General features: G+C 38.4%; 1 protein-coding gene across 2 annotated transcripts in view; it reads right to left on the bottom strand.

The window, feature by feature from the left end:
* SECISBP2L (SECIS binding protein 2 like) overlaps positions 1 to 15,650 on the bottom strand; it is a 29,347-nt gene extending 13,697 nt beyond the window's left edge. The window contains exons 1-7 of one of the 2 annotated variants that reach the window (XM_074599967.1): positions 15,443 to 15,650; positions 4,651 to 4,829; positions 2,912 to 3,236; positions 2,248 to 2,383; positions 1,740 to 1,969; positions 1,624 to 1,648; positions 714 to 829 (exon numbers count right to left, since the gene is read on the bottom strand). In XM_074599967.1, coding sequence (XP_074456068.1) covers positions 714 to 829; positions 1,624 to 1,648; positions 1,740 to 1,969; positions 2,248 to 2,383; positions 2,912 to 3,236; positions 4,651 to 4,829; positions 15,443 to 15,460 — 1,029 coding nt within the window. In that variant the 5' untranslated portion in view covers positions 15,461 to 15,650. Of the gene's footprint in view, positions 1 to 713; positions 830 to 1,623; positions 1,649 to 1,739; positions 1,970 to 2,247; positions 2,384 to 2,911; positions 3,237 to 4,650; positions 4,830 to 15,363 lie in introns of both variants that reach the window. The other variant, XM_074599966.1, reaches the window with a different exon arrangement.
* Positions 15,651 to 20,836: the final 5,186 nt, after the last annotated feature.

Here is a 20,836-nt window from a genome sequence, read left to right as displayed (position 1 = left end):
CAGCCCTCTCTCTGTCCCCCTCTGAACCACCCCCCTCAATAAAATTAGACTACCAAAATTAGGAAGAACACTTTCTGCTCACGTATTAATTACAGAAATCCTGTCCCACTTCAAGGAAGTTTCACAGAAACATATTCTTCAGATTTTAGCATAAAACAATTTTAATTCATTTATTAATAAAAATGCTAAATAATATGGTATGTAATTTAAAAAAGAAAGTTTCAAAGACAACAGGAGTGAGAACACATGGTTCTAGTTCACTATCACATCATAATCCTCCTTTAGAAAGTTTGAGACTTTTTTTCCTAAACTGTGAATACATCAACAACTGAACTAAACTTTTCTACACCCACACTGTCTTAATTTCACAAGTTACTTTATAAATGTAACTTTCTTCTTAAGTAGATACATATAAAGAACAGGCTATAGGCAGAAGATTTCCAAGTACGTGAAATTTGTTTTTTTTATATATATATATAAAAATATATATGAATGATATATTGAGAGATATATATGAATGATATAGCGCTAGCTCAAGAAACATACAAGGTAGAAATTTGCAACTGGACTTTTAAGTTGAGTTTCTACACTTTTCATTCACTGTTTTCATTAACTATTCTTCATATGTTAAAATTTATAATCTATTTCAAATTCCTTATTTTCATATATTACAAGAAACAGAATACTTAAATTTAGAACCGTTAACAATATACCTGTGAACTATTTCTTTGCTCAGCTTGTCTTCCACCTCTAGAAAACGTCTGAGTTTTTTCAATCCAAGGTTTTTTTTGAGTTGCCTGGGAATTTACATTAGTCCAACTCATACCAGCTGAAAGAGAAGCGCCATCTATGAAAAAATGAACTGGTATGACAGAATACATCATAGTGATACACATGCCACCAGAGCCAGGAACACAATTTTGATACAAATAAAGTTCTCTGAGAAATTCTAAAGCTCCTCTGACAACATTAACTTCTGTACCTATTTTTGTAAGTTCACAGAATTGCCTTTATGGAAGAGTCAGATGACAGACATTCAAATTGCCAACACCTGATCATCAAGAAGCAGTCAGACAAAGGATATCTCAGGCTCACATCCATAACAATTTTGGTCCAGTCATAAGTAATAGCCACTAGCATTACCCACTACTATCAGACTAACCAAAACATTTGTTTGTGTTTACAGTACTTCATTAAAGCTTCTGAAAAAAGTATGAGTAATTCTCAAAATTGAGAGTGAGACTTCTTTGGCTTTATTACTCCCCAGGTATGAACTGGAGTCCAACAGGGTAAGGAAGCTTGAGGATAAAACACAACAGAAGCACAGCTTTGCCTGAATGCTGTCACTGGAGTCTCTGGCTTTTTTAATCCTTTAAAGAAAGGCAGCTATTAATAAACCATTAGTGATAGCTACTTATACACATGTTCATTCAACAAGTGATGGGGCGGTCTTGGGGGAGGTGGTGGAAATCACAGCAAAGACATATCTTCAGAAGTATCTGATCAGTTAGAGTAGCACGCTGAAAGAATGACGAGAGATGGTTCCTAGCAAAATGTAAAGCAAAAGTACAAACGTGACCCAGCCAAATTTTAAACAGCTCACCAGCTGAAGACAATGCTTACTTGTATTCATTGATGGTTCTACAACCTGAAAAGGAAAAAAAATATTTTTTTAGTAGTTTTTATTATTAGCCTGTAGGATACAAGTATAGGTAAGTTATTCAGTTATGTTTACATACATTCATTGCACAAGAATCCGTATTTCTTGAAGTCATGGCTGCAGCCTGGTTATTGCCATGCTTAGGACTACAATAGCCACTGTCACTGTCAATGTCTGCTTCACTTGCACCCTGTTCACTAGAGGACTCTGCAGCAGGGTGAGAAGCTCTTCTGCGCCTCCCTTTTGATTTCCAAAGCATTGTAGAGGCGCTCTCAGAAAGTGACTTATTAGCTATATCTGAAGGAAAGTCTGCAAGACACAATAAAAATATAATGACTTGTGCAGGAATTGTTAAGAGGCATGAAAAACCTACACGTCATAAAAACAAATGGAAAAAGCCAAAGCCTTTGCACGTGACAACAATTTCCTTTTAATAAAATTAAAACCAGCATTGAATTTCTTTAAAAAATATGTCTAGGTCCAACTATTAATAATAATCAACTCCTTCAAGAAGAGTCTGAAGGACTCTTTTAGGAAAGATGGTAACTAACATGTTTTGTACACCTAGAAGACAAGAAAGAAATTACCTGTTTGCTGTGATGCATCGACCAACAAAACAATCTTTGATCTGTTCTCAGGACCTGATGAACTAGTCTCCTTTTGAGTGGCGACATTTTTCACTGGAGGACGCTTACTTTTTATGTGCGTCTGTAACTGCTGTTGCTGTTTTAAAAGATTAGCCACACATAAACATAAATCATATGATTTGACTTCATAGCTGTGATCAAGTAAAGCAATTAAAAGTTCTAATGCTCTCTACAGAAGCCACATGTTTAAAGACAAAGAGATTAAGGGAAACATTCATGAAAATGTTTGATTTATTAACCTCTTCGCAGTATTTTCTGCATGAACTGTTCGTTATGATGTGGAAGTATCAAAAAAAGGTAAAGAATGTATGGGATATACTTCCTTTGTTCCCCAATGAAGTAATTCTAAGCTGAGACCAAACCAGCAGAGTGGCAGTAGAAGGGAGTTCCCCATGTTCTACTTCCAGACTTTACAAACTCACCAAGTACTTTACCACAGAATGTCTGTGTAAACAGAGTTTTCTTAATATCTGATTTAACACCTTTTCTGCCCACCTTTCCTTCTATTGATACTACCTGTTCTTGCTCAAATGAGATGCATGCTTCCTGTGCAAAGATATTTTCTTTATACAGTTCTACTTATCCTATTAAAAACCAGACTTACTTTTTGTATGACTGGTCCCCTGTTACTGCTTCTGCTCCGCTGACTGGATAATGGAAAGACCTGGCCTGACGGGTTGGGACGCTCAGTGCATTCTGTAGTAACTGTATTTACAGCATTTGCTGTTTGAAAGGGCGCAGAATAGGGAGTAGGGAAAGGATGATAGAAACCCATGACCTGAGCACATGGTGCTGGCATCAGCTGGTAATACGTATATTCTGTAGAAACAGGTGGTTGCGCAGATATTATAGGATAAGCAAGGTATGGTCCTGCAGGATTTGGGTTGGGTTGCTGCCATCTGATGTCATTGTTGTATAATGGAAACTGTCTGTAAAAATCAAAAGGAAACACAACTGCTCAGTAAGATTTTTCCTCTCAGAGAAATTCAGATCTCTACCACCCCCTTAAAAAAAAACCACCCACCAACCAACCAAATAACCACAACTCATTTGTTTCATGAGCTCCTAGCTTTTAATAACTGAACTTAAATTTATTAGGACTTCTTAGAGATGCCAATTAAATGATTCATAAGCTCAAATTACATTCACGCACAAAATCATTATCTCTGTTGATCTTGGCATTTGTATAAATTTATAAAATTTCTATTATTAAACTTAGAAATAAAATGTAGGCATTTCCTTTGACAAGTACTTCAGATCCATTACAATTTCATTGTTTCAGAAAACACGTATAACCTAAGAAGATACCTAAGCTTATACAAGGTAAGCTAGCAGACATGTCAAACACTAGCATTCATTAGCTAATTGGGGACCAAGTGCTTCAGAATGTTAAGTTGCCAACTCACCCTTGTTCAAAATACCTATGTAAATGCAGGCCTGAAGAAGCACACATGAAAACAGGCATTTACAAACTTACTACTGAAACCAAGCATGGAGACTTCTTCCTGTGTTTATTTGTGATACAGCATACTACAAAAAGACTCCCTTGGAAACTATGAACCCAATTCTCTTTCTCTTCAAACCCCCAAGAGACCAGGAGACCGTGTACATGGAAAATGTAGAGGCTCGAATATTAGAGAAAGAGAACAGGAAAAGTAAAGATTCAGGATAATCTTACAGATCTGCAGCAGGCAGTTGCTAAAGGATTATTTTTGTTCTTACCTATTCGAGTGCAGCAGCACTAAAGTGCTGTCCAAATAAACACTGGGTACATTTAAAAAAAAAATCAAACAGCAACAATTATTTATGCCTTCAATACAAAATAATCAACATTGAAGATGTGCATTCACAGTGAATACCACATCTGGGCTAGAATAACGAGTTCCTAAACTCAATGTATTATAACTAGTGATGCAAAGAGAACAGGATACAGCTACACTCAATACAAGTGTCAGCTGCATACTGTTTTGCCATGGCAGGATCCAAGTTGGACACCTGGAGCCTTGCTTCAGCATCAGAGATTCAGACACAGACCTCTTTACTGCCCTGGAAGATGCAAAAGCATAGCAGGTGACTTTGTGAGGGATTTGTACCAGACCTCTGTATCCAAGGAAAGAAAAGCAGCACAGAATATGAATAGAGAAAAGTAGAGAGAAGGAAGTAAAAGAAAAAAAAGATTGGCAACAGAGAAACTTCATCCTCACCCATGAAGGGTCAGAAGATTAAATACGGTAAACAAAATGAATACACAGTCAACAGTCATCAACTCCTCTCAAGTCTGCCAAAAGTTTAAACTAATTCAAAAATATATTATCTTCCATGAAGATCACAACCACTTATTACCTATTGGATTGGTTTTCCTGTACAAATGGATAGCAAGTGATCAGGTAGCTAGGGATGGGAGTTGGTTCCATGCCATTAATTCCTCCACTGTCGTTAGGAAGTGCCATTGGGATCATTAGTGTTTCTGGACCCTTCTTCTGAGGAATAAATGGTTCTACTTCAGCTGACAGCTTGACATTCTTAAAGAGAAAAGAAATGATGTCTTCATTAATACAATCATTAATTGTTTGGGAAAATACAGATTCATAAAGCTGTATGGTAATTACCACAAATAGCAGGAAAATGGATGATAAGACTACAGTATTTCTGCAGTAATCTGAAAGAGGTGGAAAACAGTCAGCAAGTGCTTGTTATATCCTTCCAAACAGCATGGGGTGTAATACAGATCACCAACGTTTAACATTTGTATTAACCTTTACATTTTCAAAGTGCAATAGAAACACTAACGAATTTAAAAGGAACTGAAGTTCAGATCCTGCAGAGGATATACTAGTCTGAGCACAGAAAGAAATCAAATTAGCACTGTAGGTGGAGCACAGTTGTGTAGGCTTTCAGAAGTGAAACCAACATATGGAAGATGTAGTAATGCCTGGCCTACTATACAAAATTGACCACGTTCCTAGGCAATTATAAGAGAGATTTCTCAGCAGTAAACCATAGGTTTACTGCTAAAATAGATGGTGTATCACAGAAGAACCCCCCACACACATTCCATCTGCACAATTTTAACATTTTAAAGCATTAAGAATATGATTAAGTTCTGCCATGAAAAAGGCATTAGAGACTGCTTAGAAATAAGTTTTAAACTATGCTTTCATAGAAAAGTATCTCCTCCAATCCTTAAGGTACCCTCAGCAGTTTGAAAGGTGTTTTTACCCACACTTTTGGTCTTGTATGGAACAGCTGGATCTTATACTTAAACAATGAAAAATGTTCTATTCAATAAGACAATTGCAGATCCAAAAGTACCCTTAAATTCTACATTTCATTGTAAGTTACATTTGGACAAAAAGCATTTTTTTTTTGTACAAAGATATCAGCTTAATGACACTTGTGTCACATTAGTATCTCATAGAATACCAGTTTCTAAGAAGATTCTCTCTAAAGCAGGCGGGGACTCCAGAAAATCTTCCTTGCATTAGTCTAAGAAAGAATTCCAAAGGCAACACATAACCTGTATGAGGACATGCACTTATTTTACAAAAAGGAGAGCCTGAAGGTTTGATGTGCTGTGGGCAGTCTTATATCCTTGCCACTACCTGTACAACATCCACAGGAACAGAAACAGTTAAATAATGGAAACTCTGAAAACATAATGGCAGGTAGTCCCATGTCTACCACACACTTCTCAGTCCATGCCCTTGCTCTGTGTCAAACCCACAATCCAACTAGAGGCTGCTTTACTGTCCAATACCTGAATGTACAAACTTATTACAAAACACCCCCCAAATTTATTTTTTTTAAATAAGATGCCATATTTGTTTAGCAGCATGAGGTGGAGGAGGTGGGAGGGGCAAGCACAAAAATGTTTTGAAAATACAACTGTCCCAGTCAGTGAGAAAGGCTACTTTTACTTGATAAGTAGATACTTCAATGTATCAGACTGAAATAGAAAAAGTAAGGTCAAGACCCACTCACACAGAGTACTGGATCGTTATTTAGTTAGTCTGACACATTTACATACAAGAAAATATAATTACTGAGCAAAAGGTAGAATCATCATCAAGTAAATTACTAAGATGAGGAGTTACGCTGTAATTCACTAAATGAGGTGAAAACCAACTGGTATTTAAGTACTTTGCTGTCATGCACTCCAAGAAAGAGGAGAGGAAAAGAAAACATAGTTGAGACTTTAAAAACTCCCTAACTTTCACATAAGTATTACATTCACTATTATATCATCATAACTACCAGTGGCTGATGCATTATATTTTTACAATATAGAAGTCTTTTCAATACATATTACTTATTGTAATATTAGAATTCCCTGCCAATTTCAAAAATTAAACCAAAATTTTTGCTCAATGCATTCTTTTCAACTCCAAATATGACATTCAAACTAGGTAATTGTGAAGGCAGTCATTCTAAAACAGCTATACGGATGACTTGTACAAGTGGAATCCAACTTTTCTTACAAAAAGTGTTGTTATATATGAAGTGTCTTCCTCTCTTTTTATTTTTACCCGTCCATCATCAAATTTGCTAATTCATACTTCTTTCATGAGATTTTACGCAGTATTAGCTCAAATTTTGCCATCAGCCATTTCCTGTAAATATCAGTTCACCAAATAATTTCTATTTAAACATCACTCACTTTTTCCAAAATACTCTACACCTCACCAAAAGTGAACTTTATAAATACAGGAGGAAGCTTTCTAAGTGAAACATTACTTAGGGTAAAAGACCATTGTCTGCAGGATGTCTGCAAGTATTAACTTGAGATCAAAGTTACATCCTTAACAACTTTGATGGTAAGACATTCCACAAGCCACAGTGACCAAGGCCAAAGCTTGTTTATAAATGAACTGAGGATTCAAAAAAAAAAAAGGTACAAAATGGGTGGGGGAAGCAAAAATTGTGAAGTATAGAGTCCATGATTATTTTTAACCATTTCTCGAGAAGCTTCTCCGTCTTTGGACTTGTCAAAGCGTGCTGGGAAAGCAGAAAATGTCCCTTCCAACAAAATGAGCCTCTGCTTTGATATCTTATTGAGTAAGAACATGAGTCATTTACAGATAAAATTGTAGCATAAGAGACCTGAAGTTTTAGCAGCAATCCAAAAAGGAAAACAAAATATCTGAAAAAAATAAATAAAAGGATAAAAGCGGAATTAAGAGTGGCAGGAGGAAAAAATATGTCTTACCAAGTGACAAGATACACCATCCCTGTCAAAAAAAGTGGTTATAAATGACTGTTCTGAAAATGCTTACGACTATAAGCGCCAATACAGAAGCATCACTACCTGCTGTGCAACAAGGTCTGCATTACAGTGGTATTAATAATATTAATTAAATGCATTTTTTGATTGTTAGGTAGTAAGTGAACATTTCTTCCTTCTACGTTAACTCTTTTTCAACTCCTTCAGTTACATGCAGAGGAAAAACAGCAGTGCAGCAGGAGCAGGGAGCTGGTGCCACAGCCATGGAAGCCCTGCTGGCCCCAGAGCACCCTCCCTGAGGCCAGGCTCAGCCCGCAGCCACCAGGTCACTTGCCCATCCCCTGCAAAACCCCAGGGCATCCTCCTCAACACACAGCACCATGGGCAGAAACACCTTTCCTTAACAAAAAAAAAAAAGTCAAGTGCTTGTGTACTGTGATCACGTAATAAGTGACAGAAATACTGACACTCAAACCCCTCCCTGAAAACTAAGAGGTTTTTTTTTTTCCATGCTATTTCAAGATTGCCAGGCAAAAATATTTGCGTAAGAATAGATTCAGTTGTGGGCTGGCCTACAAAACTAGATGGCATAAACATTAAAGGAACACACCAAGACTGCCTCATCCTTAGAAAATTCAACAGTAAAACTAAGGGTGAGTGCTTTACAGATATGGTATTCTTAATGAAGCACCGAAAGCTTTCAGACAACTATTCCTAATCTGCTGGTCACTATCTCCCAGCAATACGTCAAGAGAACTTTAGCCAAGATACTAATTATAAACCGCTCCAGTACTGGCTCGGAAAATAGTCAAAACGTTTTATTTATGATACAGGTTGGGACAAGATTCCCTATATAAAGGCCCAAGGTCTTTCCTGTCTGGTTGTTTGCTCTTTCCCTACATTATTTTGGGATATTAATGTGGAAATATGAAAGTCATTCCTTAATGGCAAGACAGTTGCAGAACAGTCCCATTACAATGATTTTTGTGATTTGTATTATATCATCATTCATTATTAGTATTATAAGATAACACTCTTTCACATCAAGTACTAAAAAAAAAAAAAAAAGAGATATAACTGATCAAAACAGGAGCCAAGTGGCTCCCATAGCAAAGTATTTCTTGTCATTTGCAAAGATAATCCCTACCTTACTTTTCCATCCAAGTATTTTGTATAGTATTCAATTTATTTAAATCTTTCCAATAAAAATAGGACTATACATCTTTAAGATTTTGGTGTGGGGTTTTTTTTTTTTTGGTAGTATTTTTGCTTTGTAGTTTGTTTTTGGTTTTTTTTTTTTTTTTAATTTATTTTAAAAAAATAACGCACAACACACTGGTATCATGTAATTTCACAAGTTTTGGAAAATTTCATTTGAATTATTCTGCTTGATTTTGCTGGGTTCAGCAACTCAGAGATGCCCAAACTAGAAGGACAACTTTAATGTTTCTTTTCCTGTTGCCCAGTCTCTTACACAGGTAATGATTAACTATTGCTATGACAGAGTAATTGGCTGATACATTTAATTACCGTTTTCTGTACAGCTCATAACATATTTAGCTTGTCTATAATGGTAAAATAAAGATACAGAATATCCTGTAATCATAAACACATATGGGTGTATTTCAAAGTTAATTTCTTTTTTGCCTACAGAACTTTGATAGTGTCTTTTATTTAAAGGAATCAAAATGGCATTTCAGAAATCTTTTACATGCATTACACCTTAAACACTTTTCTCTTATGCAATTTAATCTGTACCTACAGGTTTGTTTGGTTTGTGGAGGTTTTTTTTAATGCTTCTAAGAAGCTTATTTCACCAAAAAGAAAAATTTATAGAGTAAACCTGGTTTTAAATTTTGCATTTTGTTCTGTAGCCACTATATGTATCTATCTATCTCTCTCTTATATATATATATATATATATATATATATATATATATATATATATCAGAATAGGAACTGAAAACTTGAAAACCTTAATATGGGTATTTCAAAATCATTCTGCAAGCATGATACGAGCAACCTCTAGCACAACTGATACATTTCATTAGACAAGGACCCATTTCCCCTTCAAGCTAGAAAACAGAAAGACAGCTCAAGTGTATTGACAACTAAACAAAATTAACTTCAACATATTGCTTCCTTGTAGTATTTTAGCAGTCCCTCTAAAATACTTAAAAGTTCCTTTTTACATAGGATGTGTCTTCAGATAAGAACACAAAACTTTATTAAACTTAAAGCAAAAAGGGGAAGCAAGTGGCCCAAGTCAGGTCAGACTGCTAACCAAACCAGAATATAAACAGAAGTAACTCTCCAATGTGATTATCCAGACATTTCAGTACATTTCACAGATGGCTAGTGGTTTCTACCTGACACATGAGGGAAACAAAATAGCAAGCCTCAGGAATTTGCCCAAAGTTATCTAAGCAGATATTTTAGGACCCCGGTTTTCTCAGCTAGGAGGGAGGGATGGTAAAGACAGACAACGAGGTAACTCCTCTTTTTAATAAATGGCATTTTAAGTCTCCTGGGTCCTAATACATCATCAGAACAACAAAAATATTATTCTCTTAATAGTGTAGGAAGAGAAAGTAAAACAAGCAAGAGAAAAGAATAACCAATTTAGTAATAGCAAAAGTGCTGCTAATTTCTCATTATCTCAAATATCTCAATATCTCAAAATGCCTCCAACTGAGGCTTCTTATTTCTTTTAACAGGTTGTCTCTGTGCTTCTTTGGCCAGATATAGAAATAATGCCAAACAAAACAGTTTGTTACTTTTATTAAATACCGTGTTGACATGCTTGAGACTCAGTGGAAATAGCAACCAATGACCACTGAAATAAAACTCCAGAATAAAAAAGGAGATCCTTTTTTAAATCGCATTTTGTTTCAGACACAAATACTAAGTGCATAAATCAAAGCACGCGCAAATATGTACAAATGTGATTCCTCAAAGTCTTCATCCACCCAGTACAAGTGGAGTGACAAGTGCAGATGAACAGAACTAACAGGACTGATCATGCCACTGGTTTGTAACCACAAGCAAACAAAAAGAATTAGACAAGAAAGATGTGTCAAATGCTAAAGAATTTGGGGAAGGTTCCTACACTTTTGCTAATCCTTACAACAGACAACTTCTGATATTAATTTATGCTGTAATTGCTCTCACAGTATTGAGGTTTATTCTAGTCTGCAACCACCAAAAAATTAGCACTTTGCCACTTACAGCAGTAAATGCAGAGTCAACCCCTAAACAGTTAATATAAAGTAATATATGTTTTTGATCAGGCAATCTAAAGGCAAATATTGCAAATACTGCAAGACCAAACTTAATTTTATTTTGAGTGCATCTTTTTCATGTTTATTCAACCTTCCACATCAAAAAGCTGAACAAAGCTTTATTGAAATTGACCTCTGATAACAAAACTCGATTTTAAATATAAGTTTAAGTCCAGCTGAAACATCAGATTTTCCATCAGTTGCCTATTAGTGTAAGCACACTCCTTCAAAAGAAACCAAGATTTATACAGAAGTCTCTTTTGTAGATATCCCTACTCTCAATTTACAAAATGTTTTGCAGTAGGTCATTACATATTTCAGTGCAACAATTACAACTCTTTCTAGACAGCATATATACTGAAGAGACCCTTTGTTTCCTATATAAAAGCTACTGTAGTCATCAACAGCTGCAAAGACCGAAGATGACACAAGCAGGAACAGACTGGTAAACTTTGTCCTATAGTTATAGCACTGTATGTTTAATCTTAGAAAAGTTGTTGTTCATTGTAGCTTAATGTCATTCAGCATTTTCCATTAAATAGGATCTCTGTCAGCTTGCTCTCTTAGAAGAGAACACTTGGATATCAATCTTACCATTCACAGGGTGAGAAAACAGACACATGGCACATTTCAGAGGGCTATAATAAAATCAGCTGGTTTGCTGTCTCCAAGTCTGGAAACAAGAAGTCTCATCACAAGTGTAAGATAAAAACATAGCTCAAATTAAAAAAAAAAAGTAAGAAAAAACAATCCTGCTTTTGAATTTTGGATTTCATAATTTAAAAGTCATTTCAGTAGTAAGACAGGTCACATTTCATCTATTTTAAGAGAAACTTTACAAATATGGAAGTCATTGTTTCTATAATTAGTTCCTTCTAAGTGGCAGATACTTCAGGAATGGTAAATATGCAGTCCAACTGGAAACACCAGCAGCAGGCCATTTAACAAAGCACAAAATTTAATCCTCCCTATTTAGATTAAACATAGTAATTTCAATGCAACACTTAAAGCAAATACACTATGAAGTCAGTCTTTCCCTTTTCCCTCAGCTCATAATAAGGGAACCATGCATAATCCCCTTCCCTTTCACAGAAGAAAGTACCATGCTCAGAATAAAACAAAGCTCAGTATTAAGGGTTTTTTTTTTTTTCACACATGTAAAAAATAAGCAAGTGGGACAACGCGACAAGTTGGCATGTTTAAACTCAAAACCAGAATATTCTAGAAAAAAGGGGGAAAAATAAAATTTAACAGCTACAAAGCTTGTCCAAAGATGAAAAAAACAAAACCCTACCAACAGGATCCTCTTCACTTATCTAGTTTACAGCATTTAACAGTACATACAAACTTTTAAACTCACACTATCAATGCGAAGTAGAAATATTTGAGTGCTTTGTGGTCTATGTACTGAAAGTATTAATACAAACCATTCATGCAAATCAGCTTCCTCATCTCCACAAACAAGTCAATGATAAATAAATTTGTGATCAAAAAGTCAAGATGTTCGTGTATCATATTAATAACATATAAATTCACCGGAGAACATATTCTCTATAACAAAAAAAAAAAAATCTCTCACAAAACCCATATTCTTCTGCACTTTCAAGGTTGAAGATGAAGTAACATGCACAGTGATCTTTCCCAGTTTGCCTCAGTTTAAAATTCTGCCATCGGTAAGGAACATTGAAGGAAGTCGGATAGGATAAAGAGTACAAAACATTGGTCTAGATCTACTTCTATTGCAAGCATGTTATCAAACCAACTGTTGAACACTCAAGAATAGTAAGGGCAAGCAGAACAGGCTGCCTTTAAGCAATACTAATACAAAACACAGGTCACTGATTTTGCAACTTCACCTGATTTCTCAACTGTGCTAATGGAACCAAATGTCTTAATCACAGGGCAAGACAAGGGTACGACACTGAGAAAAATCAAAGCACAGCAGTACCTTTAAGAGAGGAAGTTGTTTCTCTTTAGTTTTCTACCACAATCAGCTTCAATAGAAAGAGTGGCAGAGGTCACATGCTAAGTTTTATCTCTCATAGGAAAATAACCTACACTTCACTGCTGAAACCCATACACTTTTTAACACAAGCAGTTTTGGTTCTGGCATAGATTGAAGCTTCCACACTCACTACAAAAATCATAACACATCCTATCATAAAACAATTGTTTTTAAGCAGCTTCATTACGATTTCTTCTATGTCAGCTGCCAAAACATCACTGAGCATATTACAACAAGCAAAGTCATACCAGAGTTAAGGTCACAGAAACCTGAAGGGCAATCTAAAAGTGACATCTTTTTGTCATTTAGGTGTCCAAATGTTCTTGGTGCATGACATCTCAATCCCGATTTACTGACCCAACACCACAAAACTCTGTTCAAATACATTCCCCATTAAAAGCATTTGCAATCTCCCTTTGCTCTTGAAATACTATACTTTAACATAGCACAATAGTTCTGCTCCTTCATATTCTAATTCCACAGTAGTTATTCCTGTCAGCATGTACAGTTACCATTACTGTGGCTGAGAGAGCATTCTGAGGGGAAAGGGAGAAGAGGTTAAGCAGTGTTAAAACACATCTACATTCTTTAATATTCATTTATCAGATGCCATGCAATACAGGTGCAGAAAGGAGCCCAAATCAAGGAAATGAGCGAACAGCACCCAAAACTGATGCAACCTTACCGAACACTTACACTAGTAAAAGATTACATTAAATTCTTACAGCACAAAAGGTTCAAACCCAAAGCATTAAGGGATCTCCTAATCAAGATGCTACTGTATGATGAGAAGACAAAAGCAACCAGATAGTTGAATCATTTTAGAAACTCATCAGGTATTAATTATTTGTCTGCCCAGAAGCCTTACTAGTGGATAACAAACCAACAGGACTAGATATACTGCAAACAGTATAAACAAGGAGATGGTTTCTGCTTCAAAGAGCTTATCTGCACCTCCAAGGTGAAATACTGCACTGAATTAAGACAATCACAGAGTTGGAGTCAACACTTTTGTTGTGTTGTTCACAGTGCACAGTGTATTTTCAGCTTTCACAAGCTATTTCCAACAAATAAAAAGAGAATGTTTTGATAGGGGCACGTGTGTGTGAACCTCAGGTAATGAAGAGCTCAAGCAACAAGGAATAAATATTTCACAAGCGTACTGCAGTACTAATTACAGATGAACCAAAGGGGGGGGGACGCACCAACACAACAAACCCCAAGATTTTAAAGCAAAGAGTACAACAGATTAGACTAACACAAGTTTTAGAGTAAGATCAGTTTTTCTACATGAAGGCAAATAAGAAAACATAAAAAAAGTTAATTTAAAATCATTATCACACCAGAAAGCCTAGTAAGAAAGAAACAGTGGGAGCCATACTGTAATAACACAATGTTCACTAACTTCCTTAGACACATGTACAAAATGAAAAGTAACATATCTTTACAGAGTACATTATTACTCAGTATCTACTTTGCTACAGGAGCTAGTGCTATTTTATTGATTAATCCTACTGTTAAAACCCCTGGAGATGCCAAAGCTGAAAGCTACAAAAAAAAAAAAAGGAATAATTTACAAATTTGCAACATATTCTGCTGCAATAGAAGCTTAAAAGTAAGGTCAGGTTGTTATGGATAGTAACATTCATGTCAGATATATGGTTTAGATCTACCTCCTGACGATGAAACATTTCATTGCATATATGTAACAAATCATATGAACTCTTAAATCCCAGTTTAAGCTTCTCCATACCCACAGTTTGAAGGCTCTTAAGAGTAATGCAAACTGATTACCCTGACAAAGCCAAGTTAAATATTGGGGGGGGGGGGAAGCAACTTGTAGAATTAGTGAGCTTTACCCAGCCCTTTCCCACTCAGCTAACCAGCTGAGACCATCGGCTATGTCCTAACACTGAAGACTTCAACCTGAACCTGGTATTTACAGTATTTCAATAAGAGTGACATGCCTCTCACACTGCAAAGTTATCAAGAAGCCCGTAAAAGCCTCATCTAGCGACCAGGCAGGTTTAAATTAAATGTCACTGACTGCAATTATTCCCTAAGCTGGAAACAAAGCCTGAAGGAACAGGAGGGAGAAGGCCAAACCGGAGCTTCCCGTCCCTTTGCCAACACCGAGGGGAGACGCTCAGGGCTTCACCCCAACAGACGGAGCCCGGGCTATGCCGGGGCCGGGCCGGGCCCGACGCCTCCCGGAGGAGGCCAGCGCCCGGCCCCCCGCCCCGGGCGGCACCGACCCGGCACACACACGCCGTGCTCCCGCTTCCAGCCTTGAAAACGCCCCGTCTGAATCCCACTAGGGTCCCTTCTCCAGCGGGGAGGTACGGCAGTCCCTCTTCCCCCACCACCGGTCCCCGTCCCTCCCTCACAGCCACCACCGGCCTCCGCAGGCCGCGGGCCGCACCCTGCCCCTCCGCTCGGCCGCTGCCTGACGGGACGGGCCTGACAGAGCCCGGCCGCCGCCCCGGCGCTTTCCCCCTCCCCTGCTCCCCTCTTCCCGCCCGGCCCGGCCGCTCGCCCCCCTCCCTCACCACGGCGCCGGGGCGTCGCTATCACCCTCCCGCCGCAGCTGTTTACGATCTCCTCCGCGCCGAGCCCGCCCCCCCGCACCTTGTCGGCTTTGTCCATGGCTCCAGCTGGGCTGGGCGGCGGCTCTAATAAGGACGGCGGAGAGTCCGAGCCGCCTCCCCCATGGCGCTCGCTTCCCCCCTCCTCGGGCTCCCGCACACACCCGGAGCGGCGCTGGCCCCGCTCGCAGCTATCACGGAAAGCGAGCCCGGCTACGCCACGGCCGGGGGCGGGGAGCGGAGGGAGGGCGGACGACGGGGCGAGGGCGGCGGGGCGGGATCATCTGGGACGGCAGCCGGGCGGGCCCAAGCCGCGGCGAACGCCTTCGCAACTCCCCCCCCCCCACCGCCGGCCGTGTTCTGTGCACACGAAAACCACGGAGGTTGTGACTTAAACGTTAAAGAAATGGTCAAAAAGGAATGGGGCGCGCGGCCGAGTTATTGTCCCTGCCCGGGGCCGTCGCTTCCATGCGAGGGCGGCAGGTGCGCTGCGGGGCCCGGTCTCCGCCGAGGCAGTGTCGGGGGAAGCTCAGGCCCGCCGTGTCCTTGAAATTAACTAGAACATAGAAGAATTAAAAAAAAAAATAAAAAAATCCGTGATTTATTTTGAGGCAGAAATGTCTGAGAGGCCGGGCTGTGAGGCGGGCATGGGCCTGTCATGTGCCTGGCCCAGCCCCGGCTGCCCAAGGCCATTGGCATGTGTGGACAGTGACCGGGTCCCAACCCGTACAGCAGCAAGAGTTTAAAATATGGGTTTTGGCACGGCTCGTGTGATGTTTCCTTTATTTATTTTGCTGCCCAGGTTTTAATCCGTGTTTAATTTTCATGAGTAATGCCAGCAAAATCCGTGAAACTGGGAAGGATAGGAAACCTGCAGACGAGGCGGCACTGCCCAACAACTCCCGTACGCGTGTTCAGTACATAATGCCTCTACTTCTCATTAAGCTAGTATGTCTGTTGCCTTAGGTTTAATGGAAACCAAGCATGATTTATTTACAACTCAGTTGGTAATGTTTTATCAACGTTCCTAACTCGGGGAAAGGGGGGTGGGGGGTGGGGGAGTAGAACTAGACTAAGTACTTTTGTAAAAGAAAAATGTGAAGGATATTCTTGAGCAGACTCTTGAGCACTTCCAGGTAAATTAAGTTCGTGAAATGTATTAATACAAGAAGCAGGTTTCTGCTAGATAGAGGTTCTTGTGTGAGGAATGGCTAAATTAAGGGAGAAAGTGAGCCTACATCTGAATTTGAGAGATAACGCTACCAAAAACATCTACAGAGCTATCTTGCTAGAGCGTCCTAGATTTAATCTTTATTTTATAAATTATTTAATCTTTCCAGATTTATGTTCATTATGCTATGTAACAATTTGTTCTACTTTATGAAAATGTTATTTCTTGGATTAATCAACGTAATCCCTTTGTATTTTCTTAAGAGTTGCTCTTTGCCATTAAAACTTCATAGCAACATATGGTATTATGAAGATGTCTATTACATTGCACAGTAAGATCTCATCTTGCAAGCAGATGACACAAACAGAGAACTTGCGCAGACTGTCACTGCCTTCTGCGCTATTCCATGCACATCACCAGGATCACCATTGAAGCGTAACTTTTGCCTAGATGTCTGCAACGTTACTTACGTTCTGTGACTTACGTTTTCATGGGCTTGCAGCCAACAAAATCATAGGTCCCATGGATATATGGGAGAGGGTGAAGTTGTAATCCCCATTAAATTTAACTACAGGATTTCTGTTAACTCAGTAAGGACAGTGTTTTACTACAAATAAAGAGAACAGGAGGGCTGCTGCAGCACCCTAATTGATATAGAAACCTCGTCTTAACTGCAGCAGTTATACACTTTATATGCACTTCTGTATCCCAGCACTTTTCTTGATGAGATTACATGGTCAGCAGAACTAACACCCTAGGAAGCCGTTTCAAGGCGGTAACACAGATTAACACTGGTTATGATGTTACGCTCCCAGGGGCTTTTACACAATGACATTTGTTATTTCAACACACAAAGTCATGAAAGTAAAACTGGGGATTAAGCTGGTCATATCAAGAACTTTCAGCTGATGCAATGGAACAGCATTTCATCAGTCATTGATGAATTTAAATACGAGATATGAATCTACAGAGAAATAATTATGAAACATAAAATAAACCACCTAAACCTAATCTCCATAAATCAAACAACAAATCTCTACTGAGTGAAATGTATTTTATTCCCCATAGTTGAATGCGTTAAGCTTATTTGAGCAAAATTAGTTGACTTATTTAAAATCTCGTCACTTTTCATCTCCCAAGTAATGTGGGAGAACTTGCCTGACTGGGCAGAAAACAGTGAAAAAATCCCACTGAAACAACTAAAACAATTGTCTTCTTGTATTAGCACACCAGCATTTTAGTGTGGAATGCAGCTTAATTTGTCCAAATTGGTGCTGACCACGGAATATATATTATGACATTTGCTTAAGATAGTTGCTGTATTTTTTAAAAATAATGACTCATTATGGCAAGGCTGTTCATTATGAAATCCTTCTTTTGTTCCCAAGACACATACCAACAGAAAGGTCACACTCAAAAGGGCTGTTATGCATATTTAAACAACAATAACAAGAAGTTCTAAAATCTAAATCGGGCAGTGATTAAATAGACATCAGATCTACATCAATCTATACAATATACATAATACAGAAAGTCACGCTGGGTGACCTGAGTGGCCACTCGCGTGAAAAGAACTCAAGTCTCCCATAAAATGTAACTCTGTGTTATCACTGAAAAGAAAAACATACCGAAGCACTGGGAACCAGTTATGTTAGATCCTCTATCCAGAGCCACCACAACTGTGCCAGGGTATCTGGTTACATCGTCCTCATCTTGATCCAGTGTTGTGTAAGAGAACTCAACAGTGTTACAGTCCTTAAGGAAGCCAAAATTTTTTTAAAAACCCTCTTCAATTTAAACACACTGGTAATTGCAGTAGCTGGTTTTGAATATTCAGTCCTAAGGGTCCAGTTCTCAGTTCTGGCAGTTTGTAAACAATTATTGCTACTTTTTTTATTGTAACATGCAGTAAATAAGTGAACAGTTTGGAAGCAGAAATGATCCTTGAACCTAGCGGGTGCTGACTGTAATTTTGCTAATAAGCTGTTTGGTTTATTGCTACATCTGCTGGATAGTGGCGATATCCTTCCTGAATACAATGGAGGACACCAACCAAAAGAAGAAGAAAATCTAGGTCGATACAAATATAAAAATCTCTCAGCAGTATGGAAAGGCACTTGGTAACGACTATGTTCAGAATTAAAATCACAGGATTACAAGCAAAGCTAAAAGCATGTATGTGGCTATGCACACTCTCTCCTTACATAGGCTCTATTTACATCTAGTGGGTAGAGAGTCCTACAAAACATGTAAGGATGTGATAAAGGACGACTCACTGAAATCAAAGCAGCTTCTTATACTGAAGGCTGAACATATGTATAAGCTCAATCGCACTGGCATGGAAGTATGAAATAAGGGTTCCTCAGTAACACTCGCCACCCCTGAGGTCTGAGCAGGCGCAGCAGCGCCACAACAGCAGGAATGAAGCTGAGTCCAAAATGACAGTTTTACTGGACTGGGACTAAAATCTTCAGCATAATTCTAGGAAAAGACAAGTACAGAAAGCAAAGTATGCCTTGGCAAATAAACATTTGTATCTGACGTGGGGAGATAGGACATGTAGCATCCTGCACGGGCAGCTAAGGGCAGACGCAACAGGGAACATACTGCAACCCAAGTGGGAAGGTGAGCCGGGAACTAGTCCAGGAATCTGAGAATCACGATTCTGATGGCAACCTGTGATTACTACCTGGCAGCAGCCAGTGAGCCCAGCGCTCCCACCGAGAGCAGCTGCAGAGCCAGCCGGCACAGGTCCTGCCTTGCAACTCTTTGTAATAGAAGGATTAGCCTTTACTCTTGCTGTAATGCTCACAGTTGCTACATCTAAAATTTAGCACTAAATATGCAATTATTACAAGGTAGCTGCAGTTTGCAATCTACCTTTCCACAGATATAGAAGCCTCTGAGGAGGCCGTAATCCCTTCTGTCAATTTCTTTATACTTAACTATGACTAGCTGTCATGTAGTATTTTATCTTGTTCTCTAATCTCGTTCTGAAACATTTTTTAGCATTTTGAAAATAATAAAGTAACAGCTAAACTTGTATTTTTAAAGTCAGTATTAATATCTATATATGGAAATTTAGTTCAAATAACTGCTGTATTTTCGAGAAGGCAAGGGGTACTCTCCAGAGTGATGTCATTTTACTCTTGATCCATACATACACGGTTCCTGCTCGAGTAAATGAATTCACCACCTCTCAAAAAAAAAAAAAAAAGTAAATGTGAAAATACAGTCTTCAAATACAGACATAATGTTTTACAGCTGACAACTTCTGAGTAATTACAAAAATCACAGTGTTTGTTTACAGACTACAATTCAAATACCTTCATTGTATTATTCTGCCAGGTGCATTTCAGCTGCCTTGCCTTTTTTCCTGTTTCCCTTTTTTTTTTTTTCAATATATTTCTAAGCCTATTTAAAATGAAAGGAAAATGAAATCCTCACTATATCATGGTTTCAGATCCAACACATTAGAGAAGGACTTTGAGATGTGGAAGAATGCATTCCTCCAAAGTATGTTTGATAAATAATAATAATAAAAAAAATTCTAAAATGCATGCAGATATAACACCCACATCCTCCCGGATTTCATTTGCGTGATGTTCAGTCTTAATGCATAAGATGCCAGCAACTTAAAAAAGGGTTTTATATATACACAGCTTGATCACTATTGTAGTCTTACATAAGATTGCAACAGCCATTAAAATGTTCATTTGCAAACACTGTTATTGGTACTAGCTAAGCTGCCAGTTTGTCTTGTAGCAACTGCCAGAAAAAGGTGTATAAAACCATCCAAGAAGTTGTGAAAAGCATGACTCTGACAATTAATGACAATTGCAGAAATGTAATGATTGGAACTGAGACTGGAGAATGCAGTGAGGCTACTTAGCGCTTCTTGGATAACCTGCAGTGCAATAATGTTATTTGAAAAAAAAAAAAAAAAAAAAGAAATCCATTCACCCTCTTCCTGCAACTGCTTCTTCACTTTTCCTGAGGAGGTAGAAATGACACTGGAGACAGATCTACCGGGGACTAAAGTGGGCTATAGCAACTATTAGCAGTTTCTGCTGCAGTTGTATTACAACACAGCTCCTCCGTATTTCCCCCCAGACAATTCTCATCTTCCAGGTTAAGAATTACGAGAACTCAGAAAAGGGGTAGAATCCCTTCGGGATTATAGAAATCTTCATTATGTGCCTAGAGCACAGATGCTAAGGCACCGTATGCATGAGTAAGAACGAAAGTATGCCAAAACACACAATT

The sequence above is a fragment of the Larus michahellis genome, chromosome 9 (genome assembly GCF_964199755.1).
Source record: "Larus michahellis chromosome 9, bLarMic1.1, whole genome shotgun sequence".
NCBI lineage: Eukaryota > Metazoa > Chordata > Aves > Charadriiformes > Laridae > Larus > Larus michahellis.
Note: the sequence above shows the minus strand (reverse complement) of the source record. Positions and strands in the feature narration are given on the sequence as shown.